Source organism: Solenopsis invicta, chromosome 7 (genome assembly GCF_016802725.1).
Source record: "Solenopsis invicta isolate M01_SB chromosome 7, UNIL_Sinv_3.0, whole genome shotgun sequence".
NCBI lineage: Eukaryota > Metazoa > Arthropoda > Insecta > Hymenoptera > Formicidae > Solenopsis > Solenopsis invicta.
Window position 1 is genome coordinate 7,599,773 of NC_052670.1, and position 20,534 is coordinate 7,620,306.

Genomic DNA, 20,534 nt, shown 5'->3' on the forward strand with positions numbered 1-20,534 from the left:
TTTCCCTCCGATAAAAGTCGCTTCTAATGTCAATAAGGATATTTATGAATATATTTTCTGACATTATTACATTAAATCTTCAAAACCAATGTTTTCAATAAACAATAATTGTATACTTCAAACTTTTAGCAAAAAAAAAAGTATCTGTAAAGGTGCATTAATCGAAGAGAATCGTTATATTAAAATTGAACGCAATAGAAACACTCTGCGTAGCACAAGAAATAAAAGGAAAATTTATAATTGTTTGTGCGCCAAAGTTGTGTAGGTTTATTTACAATATTTACCAGATAGAGCTATTCTCGTTTATTTTCATGTATTCATCCACGGCCTTACAATATACGTGTTCAGGTACCTATTGGTAAATAGAAATACCAAGATATGTTTAGCTACGTATGCGAACACAAGCAGGCACGACAGATATTGGATCCATGCCCATTTCAATTCTTCCCATATACTCGGTTGATAATAAATAAAATTCTCCACGTAGAACAATTCGCCGATGACGACCACCGCTTCATCGCTAGAGAAGCCCGTTTTCCACGTTACCCGCCTGTTTGTGATTCTGGCAGAAACTATAAGGCAAACACCGTTAATGACTCTAACTTAATAGTATATTATTTTTTTGTAACTCTGTTTTGATGATAATTTTTTGAAAAATATGGGCATACGTACACTTCCGATTAAAAGTATGCAATAATAGATCGGGTAGAGAATAATCGGACAGCTCTATACTATGGTTATACGTCTCGTAGAGGCCTTTGCTGTGCAAAAGTCCCTTCTGCCGTAGCTCCAGATCGCCGAAGAATCGTATCTCTTGAGCTTCGTGGCTTAACATTTGATCAAACACGCCGATAGATTCTATCGTTGCTTGAATGAGATGCTATAAAATAAAGAAAATCTAAGTGAACAATTAAACGAGGAATAAACTTAAGAATGGCGCGAATCTACCTTTAATTGGAAATTGAAGAACAGCAAGAGTCGTAATGCTTTCACTGGCTTATCTGTATAAAAATGGGCTTCAAATCTTAGCGAATCCTTTTGCCCATCATTATTTATATCGTTTTCTCGTACCTGAATAAAAAAGGTATGAATGCAGAAATAATACTTAAATAGATAATATATATAAATAACCGCTAATGTTTTAATAAATATTGCATATCATACATACAAGCTTTGTAAGAAAAAAAAGTCGGAACAAAGGGTTGTGTTTAATATAATTGAATATAACGTAATCAAAGATCGAATAAAATATTGATATAAGTGGCTCGCGAGAAATCCAATTTCTAGCACTCTTAATATATTTTGATAATGAAAAAGTACCTTGATTAGTGCACAATGATCTTTGACATCGTTTTCCTTGTATGTCGTAAAAGTAGAACATACAATGGGCTCTTCAAAAGAATCGATCTCTGCGATTAACAGATATTTGTATATGAAATGCACATCTGGTGTTTCCGCGTGCATCCGATTTTTCATCCAGACACCTAAAATTTAAAAATATTAAATATAAAGCATCACAAATAATTGCGCGTATCTAAAGGCGGCGATACGAAAGTGGCGTCGATATTTTACCTCCCGCATGGTGAATTATAAAAAGCGGCGTAATCAAGGATAACACGATGAGCAAAAAGACAACAATCGAGGCGCAAGAATATATTCTACTCTTGTACTTGTAAGTGACGGAACTTGTAAATATCTCGATCGCTGCCATTGTGATGCAGCGTTCGTCGCCGCGGCAACGTCCACAGGTGTGAAAGCGTGTAGACGCAAATGGACACAGCTGTCATTGCGTATTCCCATATGTTGTCATGTGCGTTTCCCCTTCCAGAGAAGAATTAACATGGCTTAAAAAAAAAAAAGATTTTGCTGTAAAAGTAAAATATCTCTTTGTGTTTTTAGTTTCTTTGTATTTTAACGTATCGAACGTTGTTACAATTGACGATATAGGTGATTAATGCTTGTGATTATTAAGTAGTATTAGAAAAATTTTATTTTTAACAGTAATAAGTAAAAAATAAACAAGAAAAAATTTGCTTTTTTCTTTGAAAAAAAGCAAATATTACAATTTTTGAAAAATGTTGAATTATCTTTTCTAAAAGTTCAAGTTACACCTTGGAAACAGGATGCTCGAGAGTTGCGTTTGCACGCTGACGTTTAACGGTGATTCGCCATCTGACCGATGTCTTCGATCCCAAGTTTCGATCTTTCGCATCCTTCATTGGCTCTGAAGACTTATTATTCTTAGGAGATTCTTCAATATACGACAACGATTTACCGTCTATCCCGTCTTCAACAATACCCTTCGTTTTCGCGAGATCGAAGGAACCTCTTCGTACTCGAAATGGTGACACTATATATTTCTGATTACGTCCAGGAACAAATTTATCTTGTTTTTTTTCGGAGAATACGTCTCGTGTTGCGTCGTCTCTTTCTGCGCGTGACTGATTCTTTTCAGTTCCCAATCCAAAAAGAGAATTAGAAAGTTCATAATGAGTAGAATCGTCGACTCGAGTTGGAATATCGTCTTGCACAGTCATGGAGAATGTTGTTCTGGAGGAAGCATCAGTTCTCGTACTAGACGTCGCCTCAGATATGTCCTCCGCAAATAATCGTTTGCTTCGTGAAAAATTTAGGGTATCTTTGAATGGGCATTTAGATTTCTTCAAATCTGAACTTAGCGTTAATCTATTCGGGATCTCTTCTCGCCAAATTGAAGATTTTATTCGATAATCCCGACTGAAAACGTGAAAACAATATTAATATTTATTAATTATTATTTGATATTTATTTTTTAATCATCAAAATTAAATATTAAATAAACTTCATATTTTAATCATTTAATAACCTAAACTGTTTTTAATCTTATTTTAATGAAATGAATCATAAATATGATCTATAAATAAATTTTTGTAAAAAAGTAGACCATGTTGAAAATTATATTCTGATCATCGTCAAACAAAAAAAAAATATATAAACAAATATAAATATATATAATAAAAAATATATATAATTATGTCTATAATTTCTTCCTCTTATGTAATTTTTGTATGTACAAAAATAAGAATTACAAAACTTTAGAAAAATAATTTCAGATTCTGTTTTAATAAAAAATAAAGGTTGAGAAAATAAAATTCACACATATAATTATATATAATAATATATAAAATTTTATTTGCATCCAAATGGAACAACAAGTCATCAAAATAACGTTAAAATGATTCTAAAATAATTATTAAAAGTCTCTTTTCAATCAATTATTTTGACTTTTATTCTATTTAAATAATTATATGTAAAAAATATTCTATAAAATAATCACAATTTTATTTATAATAAACAAAATGCAAAAGTTGTTTCTTTAATTATTTTTCAATTATTTTTATTTTTTTTATATATAAAGATTGTATAAAGATTAGATGGAAAGTTAATGCAAGATTTTTTTTTAATTAAATTAAGTTTTTATATTAAGATATAAAATTAATTTAATTACATTATATTAATTTAATTATAAAAGTTGCATGAAACAAAACAAGCTCATTCAATTAAAAATTGTTAAGATTAAATTAAATTAAAAGTCAATTTTGAAAAGCATTTATATTAAATTATTAAAATATTATAATTTTGTAAAATTTAGATTACTCTAAAAAACAATTACAATATAGATCAAATATAAATCAAATAAATTAAATATTTTATTTATAAATTAATTTATATAAAATAACAATTACAAATAAACAGATTAGATTGTCACGTAAAAAATAATATACTCGATATGTACCCCCTTTGATTGACTTATTCTTACGAATTTATCTCAAATATATTTGCCTTTCGTTGATCGAGGCTTGACGTTCGTTTCCAAAGCGCAAGATTTTGTTCGCCGCGGTTCTGTTCGTCGACGCTTTTTTTATGACACAGTCACCTCCGTCGATCGCGCTAGACAAGGACGTCGATCGCGAGGCGTTATCCGCGAGATCGGCCGGAATCGCGAAGAGCGCGAGCGGCACGCGTCTCACGACCAGCTTTTCGACGACGTAGTCGTACTCGTCGGGATCGCACTTGACGGTCTCATCTGCGTTCGGTTCACGTTTAAGGCAACACAACAACGCTCTCAGCCGCCTCGCCACTCTCGACCCGCTAGCGCGAGCTCTTCGACGGTTTCTTCCCTCCTCGGCCTCTTCCTCGTCATCGATAGAAGAGTCCACGGAATCGTCGGACATTTTCAAATCCTTTGAAACACGCGCGCGCGCGCATGCGAGCGTTTCCGCTTCCGTTCATTCGGCAGCCGGCAGCGACCTCGCGCGCGAACACCTGACAGTTCAAAAACGATAACGATTTGTTTTCTATTTTAAATTGTTCTTTGTTCATCAAATTGAACTGTTGCTTATTCCCGTTTTCTATTCCCTATTTCGTTTATTGTATCTAGGGCTACGTTTCGTTTTAATGTTTTATTTTCGTTTAACCGAAGCGAAAACTTCGCGGGAGAGAACAGCAAACATCTCGGCCAATGAAGCCCTCGAAATAAATCCTGTGCGAGTGCCCGATTGGTCGAAGCGTTTATCCTCCGTTGATCCCACGAGTTTGTTCCTTTTAGCTGAATTTCTTTTAATTTACTCTTTTTTTGCTTCCAATGTCTAATTACTTATTTTATTAAAACTCAGTGTGACGCAGTTACGTTGACTCTCAATTGCAGCTATCAACGCAATTCATTTTGGTGTTTAAAATTTTTTCATTGGATTCACTAATAAGAAAATTTTATATGAAATTAGCCAATGGCGATGTAGGCAACCTGGCGCCATTGAAACTGGACGACTGTGGACTGTGGACTGTGGACGATGTGCCGTTACATACAAGCCATACAAGTTACATACATGCGAACAATCCGAGTTGACGCGACGGCCATCGTCACGTTTCGGTTAGCTTCGAACGTCTCGGTTTCCTAGATTTGCTTTGATCTTCGTGATCTCCGGTCGCGGAGTTGCGGTATGCGGTGTGTCATCGGCGTCTCCAGCGATTGTTGACGTATATCAATTTCGACTGACCGCCTGCACGATTTAACGAGCGAACGAAGAACCTCTTTGAACCGAGGTGAGTCTCGTAAGCCGCGTGGTCGGTGTGCTAAATCTAAATGACGATTGCCTGCCTTGACGTGGGAAGTAGCAAATGGCTGCAGTGCGACGCCTGAAATTGTCGCATGTTCAGCGTTTATCACAGGACAGGTCTTGCGAATCCGAACGAAAAATTGAGCTTGCGACTCGTAAAGTCTGTCTCGAATAGAAATCGCTTCTGAAAACGGTTCTCATACCAGTTAAAGTCATTCTGCGATTGCGTAAACGTAGGCGGTTAAGGTATTGTAAGGCAGTTGTTTGTCCACTTCCATTCACGTAAATTAACTTCAATCTCGGTTTTTCTTAGAAATAGAAGAAAGAAGTAAAAAGAGATTAAAGTTATTTGCATTGAAATAAACTTGTAAGTGCGTCTTACAACCGCTTAAGATTACGCGATTGTAAAACGGCCTTACGGACTTATCTCGTGCCGCGACCCTCCTGTTGCCATCGCGATAAATATTAACGCGAAGAGATAATAGGAAGGTAAATAAAATCTACGTCTTATCGCCTTTGCGCGCATCCCGAGGCGAGCGAATCTTTAAGTTGTCTTGAGTACATGAAGTTATAAAGCTGGACTTATAAATGGTGAAATCTATCTCGTTGCACAAGAGTCCTTCAATTTCTGTCGACGTATTATGAATACAGCGTATGCATCTATATTGTATAGGAGATTTGAAGCAAACAATGGAGTCTGAATCCAGGCGCAAGGGTCCTAGAAGCCCTAGCGCCGATTCGGACGATTCCTCGCATGCCAGAAGAAGAAGAAAATATGATCGATCACCATCTCCAAGACGGAACCGATATCGTCGGTCTCGCTCCAGAGACAGAAGGTCTCGGTCGAGTTCCAGAGATAGAAGAAGAAAAGATTCTAGCAGATCGCAAGACTGGAAACCACCACAAGCTTCGCCATCCCAACCGCCAAGTTCTGTACCTGCTCCAAGCAATTCTGCTAGTTATGTTTCAGCAGTGCACAATCAATACCAGGTATAAATAGCTTTTGTAAATTTGATGAATTTATAAATAAGTGAGTAGATGGAGTGGCCAGAGCATTCCAAACATTTAAAAAAATTTAAATACTACATTTTTGTGTAGGCAACAGAATTTAAGGTTCATTATTTTTACATTTTTTTATCTCATAAAGGTATTATATAAATTTAATCAAAACAAGCTAGACTACCTAGTTTAAAAGATACAAAAAATTATGTTTTATTAATCATGTTGATTGATTGATTGATTGTGAGAGAGAGAGAGAGAGAGAGAGAGAGACTTTGACTAAAATTAACTTTCCATTATTAAAATGTCATTTTTATATTCTTTTATCTCATAAGAATGAAACTAACATAAATTTAAATATAATAATATATTGGTAGATTATCTACCTACTTAAAGGATAAGATAGAAAATCATCTCTTATTAAAGACATCGATTGTTTTTGTTGTAATATGGCTTTGTGTTTCATCTTTAAAGGCACCCCCACCAAACACAAGTCAGCCACCACCACCTATTTCTGCTTACAACCAGGGCTATAACAATTACGGTTACAACTATGGTCCGGGTTATGACTATAGTTATCAACAACCTGCTGGCTATCGAAGTGTAAGTTGTACTTTGGAAAAAGATTAATACATTCTTAGCTTTATTTAGAAGAAAGATTAATAGATACTGGTGTCAAAACAATGTGGTTGAAAAACAATTCATATTCTAATATTAGAGCATGTGGTCTCTTGAAACTATTGCTCACTTTGCAAAATATATTTAAGAGTTATTCTATTACGCTACTGATTATGATTTATATTCGGTAGCGTATTTGTTTCCGCTCCTTTCTTGAAGCGTTACAATTATACTTTTCTGTATCGTAATATTGTGAATGTCTCAGTAAGTATAATTTTCGCGTTATATATTTTACTGGCACTGATATTGGAAATCCATAATATTGATCACACCGTTGCATCGTCAAGACTTCCATGTATTAGCCAAAGTCCTCATTTGAGTATCATCTGATAAAGGTAAGGGTCAATAAAAATGCCAGTGAACGATTTGAAATCGATGGGACGTATTGATTCTGTTAGGATTACCCGCCGCCCAACTGGCAAGGGAGTCAAGTGTCATATAACAATCAGCAAGCACCGCCACCTCCTTCTTTGACACCGCAACAAGAATCGTCGAGGCCGATTGATAGCGGTTCTTCTGGCTTAGTGACATCCTTAACGACGAGACCCGACGATGTCAGGCAAAAAGAAGGCACGCAGTTTTTGTTTACAATAAATTTAATTTATAATACCTAAAACATTAAAATTATAATCTACTTATTTGTAGTATTCTGTAAGAATAATTTAAATTGATATTAATATTTACTTAAGATAGTAATTTCTGCATATTTAATAAGAGTGTTTTTATATACGATTTTAAAACTTTTCGATTTGAACACTTAATAGCAATCGCAGCTGAGGTGAAACAACAGAAAGCAACATTAGCCAAGCAACGAGAAGAATATGTTAAGAAATCTGCCACGTTACAACGTGAACTGGAAATTCTGCGTCAGCAATGTGACGAGATAAGCAAGGAGGGCGGCCGCGAAAATAATCGAATTTTAAAGGAAAATCAGAAATTGCAGGTAATTAACACATGTACGTTAATTAATGTTTTTTCTTTGTAATCAAAATTTATCTGAATTAAATGTGATTACAGGTTGAAATACAAAATAAAATGAAGTCTATTCACAATGTCATTGATATGCTCACTGGTATTATTGGTGACAAAGTTACTGTGGATGATCTGAAGAGCAAGTTTAAGCTAGAATTGAGTAAGCGTTCGAGAAGTCCAAAGGAGGACTTTCCGAAAGGGAAGTCTCCTTCGCCTGACAGATCGTCCGATTCGGATAAAGAAGCCGGAAGAGCGGAGAGAGAGAGAGAAAGAAGATCATCAGAGGATAAGCCAATGTACAATTTCGTTCACTACGATCCTGAAATGCATTGGTGTAAAGTCTGCGATATCTTTCCTAAAACAGCAAAGGAATATTTAAATCATCTACATACCAATGAACACAGAGAGGCTTGTTTAGTAAGTAATATTTGTGAGCAATATAATTGTCTTAAATGATGAAAATGCCTTTAGTAATCAAACGTTAGAGAAGCTAGATCTAGAGATTTTTGTACAAATAATGGAAATTTATTAGTGATACTGTAGAAAACAGGTAGAAGAAAAAATATACGTATATATTGTTTTGTATAATAAAAAAATTAATGGATTTATAATTAAGCTATATATGTATTTGTAGTTCAAACTATATTTGTAACTGGATGATATATTACACAGTAACGATCACGACAAGCAGGTACTTGGTACATAATGTAATTTTTGATGTACCATATGTCAATACTTATTAAAGAAAAAAAAGTACCGAGTTTCTTGCGCCTGTTATAAAATCCGTTTTTACTAATATTGTACTTTATATATACAGGAACGCAAGATTGTTGATATGCCATGGCATGAGCGAAATGGCGAAGGGACAGAAAAAGAAGTACCCTTTTATCACGGACTACCGACGAAAAGAACACCCATTAAAGGTAAGGTCAATTACTAGTGGACAATTACTAATAGAATATAATTCCGTAGCTTGTGCACAGATAACTGTGGTGTTCGGTATGTATTGAAGAGATCAGCAATCACGAGTTGCTTGAAAATTTGTTCTACATAAGTCGTTTGTGATATCGTTGATCGAAACATTAAAGCCAATAATTTTAATTTAAATCATATACGTTGGAAATATGATAAACATCGCGTAAATCAAGATATTCTTGATAGATACAAATTTTCTAGCAATGTCGCAAACACCACAGCGATGCATTGGATTTTATCTGGATTCAAGAAGCGCACTTTCTGAGCCGGCTTTCTGGCAATGTCACTTTATTGTGATCACGTGTCTAATTTCATTCCCCACAACACTACGCTTTACATAATTTAGGGTGATCAACTATCTTCTGGACTAGATCTTAATAAGATCTTATCACATCGTGTAGTGCATTACTTGACAAAGTAATGACATATAAGATATTGTATATAAAGCATTTTGTGTTGTTACTTGCAATTGAGATATATATATATACACATATATGTGTAAGTTTGGTGAAGTTTTGGCGAAGAAAGTTATTACTTATTTATATTGAAAATGTGTATTATCTTTTCAATATTATTAATTTATTTAAAAAAATATTGTATTAACTGTTTGTAAAATATACTGCAAGTGCACATTCATATATCATACTCAAATATAAATATAATTATTTATCACGCGTTATATATTCAATAAGAAAGTTTTAAATCTTGAAAATTATTAAAATAAGCAGTTGCAATATATTCATATAAAAATATAATGTATTTTTATTTATCTGTTTATATATATTTATATGCATTATTATTTGTATTATGTAGAGACAACATTTCTAAGAAATAAAATTGATTTTTTCTTTCCTTTCCTCTCTTTCTACAGATCATCGTGGGAATACATAGGGAAATTTAATATAATCAGCCATTTATATTGAACATCTTTTAATATATTATTTTTGTTTTCAGTAACATGAATGTGTCGTGGCAGAATATAAGGTCATTCTTTATGAACTTATAATGCTTACCCTTTTCGAAGCTTAATGCTAATTGTGGGATTATTTGATTATAGGTCTACAGTTCTTCAGTGCAGCAACGGCTTGGTATTGCAAACTTTGCGACTCCTGGATAGGGGATCTTCATTGTGCTAGTCTGCATTTGAAATCTAAACGCCATTCTGAGAATTTTTCCGTAAGTAATTTTTCCAGATAATGTTTAATAACAATAATTAGTTTATAGTAAAAGATCAATTTTACAGAATAAAATTGAAAATAGAATTAAAATTACATAATTTTTTTAAGTAATTTTTATTAATAAAAAATAGTCATTTTAAATAATTTAAATTGGAATTTAACAAAAAGATAATTTTTGCACAAATTCATATCCTCGATGTAAATAATTTAATTGAATAATGTGTTGCTTAGCGTTTCGTGGAACAAAATCCGCATTGGGAAACAGATTGGATGGCCGATAGAGAAAAGGCGTTCTCTGAGGAAAAACACAAGCAGATACAGTTGGAATTACAGAAACAGAAAGATGACGACCCTCCAATAAAATCGAAGAAATCGAAGAAGAATAAGAAAAAATCGAAAAAAGCCAAGAAACGCAGAAATAGAAGTAGTGCCAGTGATACATCGAGTGAATCAGAAAATACTGATACAGAATCCGATCAGGATACTACCAAGAGTATACGTGTGGCAATGCGGAACAAGATGAAAGCATCCACGCAGGCGATTTTGAATGAGGAGATAGATTATCAGCGTTTAAAATTAAAAGGACACTGGTCGAAAACATCGTCGCAGATTAATCAGTCACCGTTGCCCGAGCAACATCCGTCGGAAGCGGATGATAGACAACTCTTGAATTCAATCAGAGACAAATTGAAGGCCAAACAAGAGGAAGAGATGAAAAGCCGCAAAGTAAATCAAGAAAAAATCGAAGAAGACGAAAATGACTTACGGCAGAACGTTTATTCAAAGAAATCAGAGGACTTAGAGGCTTGGGGCCCAAAGGAGCCACCTAAGCCTTTCTGGATAAAGAAGGAAGAGGAGAAGCAGTCTCAGCCAATCACGCCGAATAAACCGATTGAATTGCCGAAACCAGAAGAGATGCCGAAGCCACATATGGGATTTTGGACTAAACAGCAAGTAAATATGACAGTGAAACCGCCTGAAAGTAAGTCAGTTGAAAAAGAGGAGGATAGAGATCGCGATAGAGATCGTTACAAAGATGATCGCAAGTATAGCAGATATGACAGAAGAAGTCGACGTGACAGAGATCGGGATAGGGACAGAGACAGGGACCGTGATTACTACGACGATCGTCGAAAGAGAGATAGAGACAGAGATAACAACGATTCTCCAAGACGTGATAGAAGTTGGCGCGATAGCAGTCCCAAAAGAGGTTATGACAAATATAGCAAGGATAGACGTGATAATGACAATTCATCAAACGACGAATCTAAGTTTGACAAGAAATCAAGCGAGAAATCAAAGAAAGGTACCGTTTCAGGCAAGAAATCCGCACCGCAAGTAGCAGCCAAGGGCAAATTACCATTCATCGGCAGACTACCTTTATTTAAGAAGAAGGCTGAAGAGCCGAAGTTACCGGAAAAGGACATTGCTCCATTGCCTTATCAACAAAGCAAATTTGAGGATACGCCAAAAGTACCTAATGAAATTATCAATCCACCCGGTGTTGTGCACATTACCAAGTTAGCTACCCCTTTAAACTTGAATAACAGCAACACTACGACTTCACTGACAGGCAAAACTAACAATCAGCCTATGAAGATTCTAGTGGCACCTCCTCCTCCCGTCCTAAACGAAAACAAACCGACTCCGCAGGTGGTTGACATGGAGATAGATGATCAGTCGGAGGAAACAGTCATAGAAGAGCAACCAATAGTCGAGCAACAAAAACAGCAGCAGCAAACTTCGAACGTGTCGAAATTACCGTTACCCCCACATCCACCGCCTCCACTGAACAGACCACCACCCAGCTTCACTCCGAGTCAGCAACAGCAATCAGCACAGAATAGACCGTCGGCGCAAAGTGCACCATCGACGCCGCACTTTACGCCAAATCGACCACCTCCGCCGTTCATGTCAAATCCACCGCCATTCGTTCAGTCATCACCGAGATTCCCGCCTCGTCAAGCTGTACCGCCTGCTACCTTCATGTCGCAGCCGCCACCAAACGCGAACTTCGTGCAGAATCATCAGAATCCGTCGCAGCCGCCGATACCAGTAGTAGATTCGGGTGCTGTGCCACCACATTCTGATGTAGCCGACATACCGGAACCATCGGAGAAGCGTCCAGCAGATCCGAGCATTCCATTGCCGGATGATTTACAAGAGGCGCTCAATATAATCTTTCCTAAAGAGGAGACAGCGGAGACCAAACAGCAACAGCAGAACCAACAGGAGTCTAATATTATGTATTCTTCAATGTACAGTATGTTGGGCTGTGTAGGATATGGTCCTGAGTACATGGATCAACCGCCACCCGAGATTATGCAAGAGGCAGAAGCGGACACGCAACCCGGACCTGATGATTTACGCATGTTGGGCATTGACGAGGGAGATACAATCTTGTAAATTACGCTTGCGATCTATGGATTTATTATCGATATATGGCGCCCTGTTAATGATTCACATGCAGAAAAAGAAATTATATTCCGTGATAGGAAGGATTGAGTTATTATCTATTCACTTATTGTTCATTTCAATATATATTTTGATAGATTTTTTTTTTAATTTCATGTGTTTCGAAATCGAATGTGATAAAAAAAAAGGAAAAAAAACAACTGTACGATAAAGAGAAAGAGATGATCCTGAAATACACTATAGAAAAAAAATAAGCCAGAGCTATGATACGTGAAACGCGCATAAATCTGGTACCAGTTTAAGCGTGTACGATCTGTAAAGATTACTTAACGATATATAGTAGAATTTACAAATTGTCCGTTAGATTATAAGGTTTGTTAGCTCGTTAACATTACTGTCCCTCTTTTTATTTAGTAATATATTTTCGTCAATTTTGTTTTAAGAATTCATAAATACACTATTGCACAATCGGTATCACATCTTGACATTAATGATGACAACGATTAATGTATGATACAGTTTTGAATTTCATCTCTATTTCTTGATAAAAGTTATAAAGAGCATTTGTTGAAAATCAATAAATCTGAATGTTATGGAATGTTATCAGTGCATAAGTAAAAAAAAAGAGATATGTGTGTAATATCAATAAAAAAAAAACACAATTTCACATTGTGTATCAACATTGATATTGTATATCTTTAATATTGCAAATCCATAACTTTCAAGCTTACGCCATATATATATATATATATATATATATATATATATATATATATATATGTACAATATCTTTTTAAATGTGAAAGAAATATTCGATTTTTTATATATAAAGATAACAGATTTGAACGTTGGAATGTAAGATCATAACATTGGAGATATTTATATGCGACATTTCCCGAGATTAAATAATTCCTTTTCTTTTTTTTAAAAATCACACCTTCTCTCTTTCTGTTTCTTTAAGTTTAATCTTACAATCAATTCCTAAAGATAATATCACATTGCCTGTGCTTTTCAAAGTTAATATATCATAACTACAAATCTATTGTGAAATGGTTTTGAAACTATCTCTATTGAAATATAAGTCACATGGCACTATTTAATTCTTAAATATTGTTACTCAAGTTTCTCAGTACTCAGGAAATCTCACGGTTTTCGTTCGTGTTTTTGTAAAAATGCTTAATCTACCACAGCATGATTAGCTTACATAATATAATATCGGAACAAACTTGATTAAAATTAGTCTACAAATGCGAGAATAACAATGCAATGTTCGTAAACATTGATATTAGTACCAAGTTGCTATCGATAATCGTATTAGGCAGAACGTCACAATTTGATAAAACGCACGTCGAGTGTATAAAAGAATTAAATTGTGCTCTATATATAGTTTAGCGATGCACGTAATCACTCCTGTGTGTCCAGTCTATATTTTTTGCAGTCAAATTGGAATGTAAAAACTAATGTAGTAAATTCTCACGTGCTACAAACATTATTAAAGGCCTACTTTAGGATTTCCGTTCGTCGTCTACGTGTATACAATGGATGGGACATAGAATTCGTAATGCGAACACGGCGGTGTAGTAAAACGATCCCGTCGTATATCGATGTGAACTCGTATTTTAGATTTGAAGTACTAAACCTGCGCTGGAAATATTGTCCCCGCCACCTGCCGTCTGACTAGCTTGCGTACAAACCAACACGGGAGCGACGCACACCTGAATAGAAATATCCTCCGATTCCACCTTCAGAATCTCGTCCCAACAAGATACCGGTTTGTCAATGTTCAGTGCTATTCGAGTACCATCGACGATAGACGTTGAAAAACTATCGTCCATGATCAGTGTTGCTTTTTTTACATCGACCTGCATTGGACAAAATAATTTTAAAGTTATTGAACGTAAGATACACATATACAAAGTATTTTAATATATGAATTAAATAAGTGTTATAGTTGACTGATAATTTCTCTAAACGTTTCATTCAAAAGTTGCTGATTTGCTAACTATTAAATATCAAAAAATATTGGTAAAATATTTATGAAAATCGTTCTTTCATATAAGTTATTCATATATTTGATAATGCTCACATTACTCGATGCGCATACGTGTCTGTTTGCGGTCAACGATGCTTTGGCTGCAGCGGCCATGGTATTCTTCCAAACGGAATCTTTAACGGTGAATATGGCTTGGTATGCCAGCGTGTGCACATGAATTCTCGTGAGCTCTCTAGAATTCGCGATTGATTTGCCTCTCAAGCGTATGAGTTTGAACAAAGTTCTCATCTGATCCAACACCGTTGCGACACGCGGAGTCGAGTTAGCCACTAATGAAATATTGCCGTAATACATAGTATTGTATAGATTTGCTATTTCTTGCTCGTTCATCCCTAAACTGTCAGCGAAGGGAACCACCAGATCGCACAGCTCAAAGAGCAATTTATCCTCGGCGAATGAAGCCATCTCGAAATGAATTCTGGTAGAGCTCGGACGTTCCACCATCTGTTTCTTTACGTTCATCAGCAGATTCTTTCGTATATCTGTAAAATTTTGCGCATAAACGTGATCTTTTTATTTAATTAAATTTAATATATAGCTATGGATATATATGTTCGGTAAAAAACTACCTTCTCGAAATGGGTAATTGTCCATCATCTGGAGGCCGCTGACTACCAATAAATCGGGATTATAAGTTCCCAGAACTTTATCAAAGGCATCGAAAGAGCTGATCATTGGATTATTCATATCATTGTGAACGATATATCTGGAAAAAGGTAAAAAGCATGTTTTAGTCCTTTATTGGCATTATTTATTTAATCATGCATTTATCTAGAGTAGAGTGTAATATGGTTGTGTAAAATATAAATATTATACAATATGTCTATACAATGTAATTTATTATTGTATATTTTATGTGTAGTCTATGGATTATCAAAGAATCAAATTTTATATCAACAATAATGAAAAGTATGTTACATTTTTTAATTTTTAATATTCTATATTTTTACTTTATCATTACTAAAATCAGATATATTAACAATCTTATAACTTAATTATTTCTTTTCTATCTTGTGTTATACAATTTACAATTTGCATTGCTTGTATTGTCAATATGAAAAAAGAGAGTCACGTAAACATAATTTGTGCTGTGCGAGACTATTGTATCTGTGATGTAAACGATACATAAATAATTCATAGAGATATCTTGAAATGTACGCAACTTTGCATTTATCTTATCGTTACTTTTATCTGAAATATTATCAATACCTGTTTGCTCTCGCACTGGAATAAGGGCCCCACACTTCACCATGCTTGTATTCCATGATGAGATGAATATCGTCGCGTTTCACCACGCCGCCCACTATATTTATCACCTGAGGAAACATTTGGTACAAGGATCTAGTCATTTTAGCCGCGAGAGTCACGTCGCATCCCTCCCGCGCAAATCGCATCGCCATGACTGCTGCATTTCCTCCAATTGTCGAGTAAGACGAGGAAAACGAGCGTGCTTTCAACACCAATTCATCGAATAAAGTTCTATTTGCCATGTAGCGTCTGTGGAGAAAAGTTTTGTTCTATGTAAGTTAGCTATAACAATTATAACTGCATAATTATGATGTATGACACATCGGATGATTTAGAAGTAATAAATTTTAACAATCACATAAAATATTTATAAGTAAATAGAAATGTTCGTAGTTAACAAAAGAAAGCTAGTTTTAATTTTAATATATAAATTTATTCAATAAGATATTCAAAGCAATCTTATCAGAATAATTTTGTTAAGCAAATGACATTAGAGGTTTTCTAATATTATTAAATTTTTTTGTAATACATCTAATTTGTCAATCAGTCTGTTAAATTTAATTGATTTATATAAACGTAATACACTTGAAATATAATTAACATCTAATAATTACTGTATTTAATCATTAAGCAATGTTAATTTTCTGCTACGTGTACTTTTGGGACATTTATGTCAAAACGATGACAGAACTCAAATCTTACTCGGCCGCGGCTCCATGGCGAAAATAATAGGCGAAGCTCTTAAGTAGTTCGAGCTCAGTGTTGATCTCATCGAAGTGCTCAGGCCGGCCGATCTCATCCGAGTATTTCAGCAGATGTTTCGCGTCGATGAAGACGTCAGTGCACACGCCATAACCTATGGCAACTTTCGGCCTCCTGGTGATGACGTATTTGTTTTCAAGCTTCTCGAGACCGTGCAACAGAGTCAGCAATCGTTTTTGCAGGACGTCGTCAATGTTACGGTAATATATCGCCGCCAGTACGATCAGCACGGTAAGAAATGTCCCAAAACCTAACCTCCTTTTGTACCCCATGTTGTCGTCGCCAGTCGTCACTCCGTTGCGCTTCGTCGCTCCGTCACACACCCCGAGCACAGTATATACCAGGGGGTGAAACCACAGAACATATACTATGAGAAATGAAAGCTCTGTACTTAACATGCGAAACTAGAGTCCCTAGAAGTAGAGAGTCTGGACATCTCCGGGGTTCTACGTGATTGGACTGCACCTAAAATGTCAGCACCAATACGGATCCCTGTTTAATCCTCCTGTTTAACTTCAATGGGTGTTTACGATAATTAATCGGATCTCGGATTGGATTGAACAATGGTACTCAACGTAAGTATAGAAAATTTCCCTAGGCTAATCGGATTGACGATCTCTGGGGCCCAGTTTCACAACTTTGGGTTTAACCCGAGCTTAGGGTGTTTACGATAACTAATCGGATCTCGGATTGGATTGAACAATGGTACTCAACGTAAGTATAGAAAATTTCCCTAGGCTAATCGGATTGACGATTGCTGTCTCAAATGTAATCCGATTGATGACGAAAGCGTGGAGACCGAGAAGCATGCTTGAAAAGTAAGTCTCTTTATTTTTTTAAATAATAACACAAAAAATCAAAGATTAAGTTAAAAAGAATGATTTGAATTTAGATTTATTGTAATTTTTTTTGTCTAAACACTGGATTTCGTTTAAATTTCTGTTTGTAAAAATTAATTAATCTATTCTAAAGTTTGTGGTTATATCGGAAACAAATCAAAATTAATAAAACAATTATTAATTATTAGGTACATATTAAAGCATATAATATTTCAAGCATATCATATAGAATTCCTGTTTATTATAAACTTAGTAAACATAACTTTGAAATTATTCAACTACATTATACATTAATCAATATTAATTTATATATTAAAAATCAATAATGTTTCTAAAAATGTTTTTTTTATTCTTTTCCAGATCGTAAATAAACTTCAATTCTATGAATAAATAAAAATTACTGGAAAATGGATTTATATGAAGAGGGCATTATTGAACAATATATCAATTTGTGCTAACTTAAAATTTGTAAAATCTACTTTTCTTTATTAGTTGTTTATTAGAGAGTAATAATATAAAAATGTAATATACGCATCATATATGCATACAATTATTTTAATTTTATTTATGTATATTCCGTTCTTATATTATTACTCTCTAATGAACAACTAACAAAGAATAGCAGATTTTACAAATTTTAAGTTAGCACAAATTGATAATGTTCAATAATGCCCTTTCAATCCATTTTCCAGTAATTTTTATTTATTCTTGGAGTTGAAGTTTATTTACGATCTGGAAAAGAATAAAAAAAACATTTTCAGATACATTGATTTTTAACATATAAATTAATATTGATTAATGTATAATGTAGTTGAATAATTTCAAAGTTATTTTTACTGAGTTTATAATAAACAGGAATTCTATATGATATGCTTGAAATATTATATGCTTTAATATGTACCTAATAATTAATAATTGTTTTATTAATTTTGATTTGTTTCCGATATAACCACAAACTTTAGAATAGATTAATTAATTTTTACAAACAGAAATTTAAACGAAATCCAGTGTTTATACAAAAAAATTACAATAAATCTAAATTCAAATCATTCTTTTTAACTTTATCTTTGATTTTTTGTGTTATTATTTAAAAAAATAAAGAGACTTTTCAAGCATGCTTCTCGGTCTTCACGCTTTCGTCATCAATCGGATTACATTTGAGACAGCAATCGTCAATCCGATTAGCCTAGAGAAATTTTCTATACCTACGTTGAGTACCATTGTTCAATCCAATCCGAGATCCGATTAGTTATCGTAAACACCCTTTGTTGAACTACCATCAAGTTTAACGCCACGGTTAAACTTCTATCGCGTTTCACAACCAGATTTTAACTCTAGGTTACATAAACCTATAATCTATGCGAAGAAACTTCAACAGACTTATCTTTCTTCTAGAACAAGTAGTGTGATTGGTTGTTACCGAAGAGTAGGGAATGAGATATTACAGGTTCTATACACCAAGGCAAAAAATAATGAACAAATTTAAAAGTTTTAAAGTTTTCTTCTTACATGTTTCCAAATCAGTTTGAACTAAACAATTAAATTCAATTGTTACTGTAAAAATTTACACTTTATTAAGTACATTAAACATTGGAACACTAATTAGAAAAAAATTTCTCATAAAATAAAGAACAACAGATTAGAATGAAAGACAAAATTGAGTTTTGAAAAAAATAAATAAATCTAAAAGACAGCCACTCAAAATAAAAAAAAAACTGTTCTTTGGAAAAACACATATATGGTCATCGTAATTATAGTATGTAATCTATAAGTACTAATTTAATAATATTACAAAACTATTTTTACTGTTCTGTTTTATGAGAAATTTCTTCTTTGATTTCTCTTAAGACTGCAGTAACAGATTCCTTGGTTAAGCGAAATCGAGCATAAAAATCAATGTCATCAAATTCTTCAATATGACGGTCGTCTTCTAATTATTCTCGGGCGTCGATTTATTATTTGCACAAAATCTTCATCGTCAGATGACGATAACATATATTCCAGAGCCATATCTTGCAACATAACCTTTTTACAATTTCGTGGAGATATCAGCCATGAAGTACAATACTCGAAAGATTACTGAGAGCAGTGGCGCTGCAGTATTAAACCTCGGTTATCTACCTTAAACGCCCGAATTTCGCTGTTCAACTTTAACCGCAGTTTAACAACGTTAACCGAGGTTTAAGACAGTTGTGGGACACAATATTTACCGTAAACCAAGTTTAAAGGTTTAAACTCCGATTAAACTAAGTTGTGAAACTGGCCCTGGGTGTTTACGATAACTAATCGGATCTGGGATTGAATTGAACAATGGTATTCAACGTAGGTATAGAAAATTTCCCTAGGCTAATCGGATTGACGATTGCTGTCTCAAATGTAATCCGATTGATGACGAAAGCGTGGAGACCAAAAAGCATGCTTGAAAAGTAAGTCTCTTTATTTTTTTAAATAATAACACAAAAAATCAAAGATAAAGTTAAAAATAATGATTTGAATTTAGATTTATTGTAATTTTTTTTGTCTAAACACTGGATTTTGTTTAAATTTTTGTTTGTAAAAATTAATTAATCTATTCTAAAGTTTGTGGTTATATCGGAAACAAATCAAAATTAATAAAACAATTATTAATTGTTAGGTACACCCAGCGACTTTGAATCTGTCCATGGGGAAATTTTCTAAACTGAGAAGTCACTATCTTTCTATATACTTACAGTTCATGATTAACGTAACGACCAATAACCTCTAGTAGTTTCATTAATCATGAACTGCAAGTATGTAGAAAGTGCTGACTTCTCAGTTTGGAAAATTTCCCCATGGACAGAATCAAAGTCCTTGGGTGTACAATATAAAAGCATATAATATTTCAAGCATATCATATCGAATTCCTGTTTATTATAAACTTAGTAAAAATAACTTTGAAATTATTCAACTACATTACACATTAATCAATATTAATTTATATGTTAAAAATCAATGATGTCTCTGAAAATGTTTTTTTTATTCTTTTCCAGATTGTAAATAAACTTCAACTCCAAGAATAAATAAAAATTACTGGAAAATGGATTGACATGAAAAGGGCATTATTGAACAATATCAATTTGTGCTAACTTAAAATTTGTAAAATCTGCTATTCTTTGTTAGTTGTTCATTAAAGAGTAATAATATAAGAACGGAATATACATACTTTACAAATAAAATTCAAATAATTGTATGCATATATGATGCGTATATTCCATTTTTATATTATTACTCTCTAATAAGAGAGAGCATCGCGGTGATAGACATGGAGCGAGCTGCGATGTTATCTCTATGGATACCC

General features: G+C 34.0%; 3 protein-coding genes across 4 annotated transcripts; 1 reads left to right on the plus strand and 2 right to left on the minus strand.

Moving 5' to 3' along the window:
* Window positions 1-287: 287 nt before the first annotated feature.
* On the minus strand, window positions 288-2,201 carry LOC105205416 (transmembrane protein 231). The gene is made up of 6 exons (XM_011174780.3): window positions 2,112-2,201; window positions 1,573-1,844; window positions 1,321-1,484; window positions 949-1,071; window positions 673-880; window positions 288-572 (listed from the first exon to the last, which is right to left on the minus strand). The coding sequence occupies exons 2-6, from the start codon at window positions 1,709-1,711 to the stop codon at window positions 310-312; spliced, it is 897 nt and encodes a 298-aa protein (XP_011173082.1). The 5' UTR covers window positions 1,712-1,844; window positions 2,112-2,201; the 3' UTR covers window positions 288-309.
* Window positions 2,202-4,740: 2,539 nt separating this feature from the next.
* LOC105205424 (zinc finger matrin-type protein CG9776) lies at window positions 4,741-12,993 on the plus strand. 2 transcript variants are annotated; one of them, XM_026136881.2, is made up of 9 exons: window positions 4,741-5,082; window positions 5,770-6,086; window positions 6,570-6,698; window positions 7,172-7,343; window positions 7,538-7,716; window positions 7,791-8,162; window positions 8,563-8,668; window positions 9,778-9,896; window positions 10,130-12,993. In XM_026136881.2, the coding sequence occupies exons 2-9, from the start codon at window positions 5,787-5,789 to the stop codon at window positions 12,302-12,304; spliced, it is 3,552 nt and encodes a 1,183-aa protein (XP_025992666.1). In that variant the 5' UTR covers window positions 4,741-5,082; window positions 5,770-5,786; the 3' UTR covers window positions 12,305-12,993. The 2 variants fall into 2 exon arrangements, with proteins under 2 accessions (XP_025992666.1, XP_039307396.1); XM_039451462.1 differs by lacking the exon at window positions 4,741-5,082 and adding an exon at window positions 5,160-5,585.
* LOC105205417 (ADP-dependent glucokinase) lies at window positions 12,707-16,718 on the minus strand. Its single transcript, XM_011174781.3, has 5 exons — window positions 16,317-16,718; window positions 15,576-15,863; window positions 14,936-15,072; window positions 14,400-14,848; window positions 12,707-14,175 (listed from the first exon to the last, which is right to left on the minus strand). Exons 1-5 carry the CDS (start codon window positions 16,646-16,648, stop codon window positions 13,933-13,935), a joined length of 1,449 nt encoding a protein of 482 aa, XP_011173083.1. The 5' UTR covers window positions 16,649-16,718; the 3' UTR covers window positions 12,707-13,932.
* Between the last annotated feature and the right edge of the window lie 3,816 nt (window positions 16,719-20,534).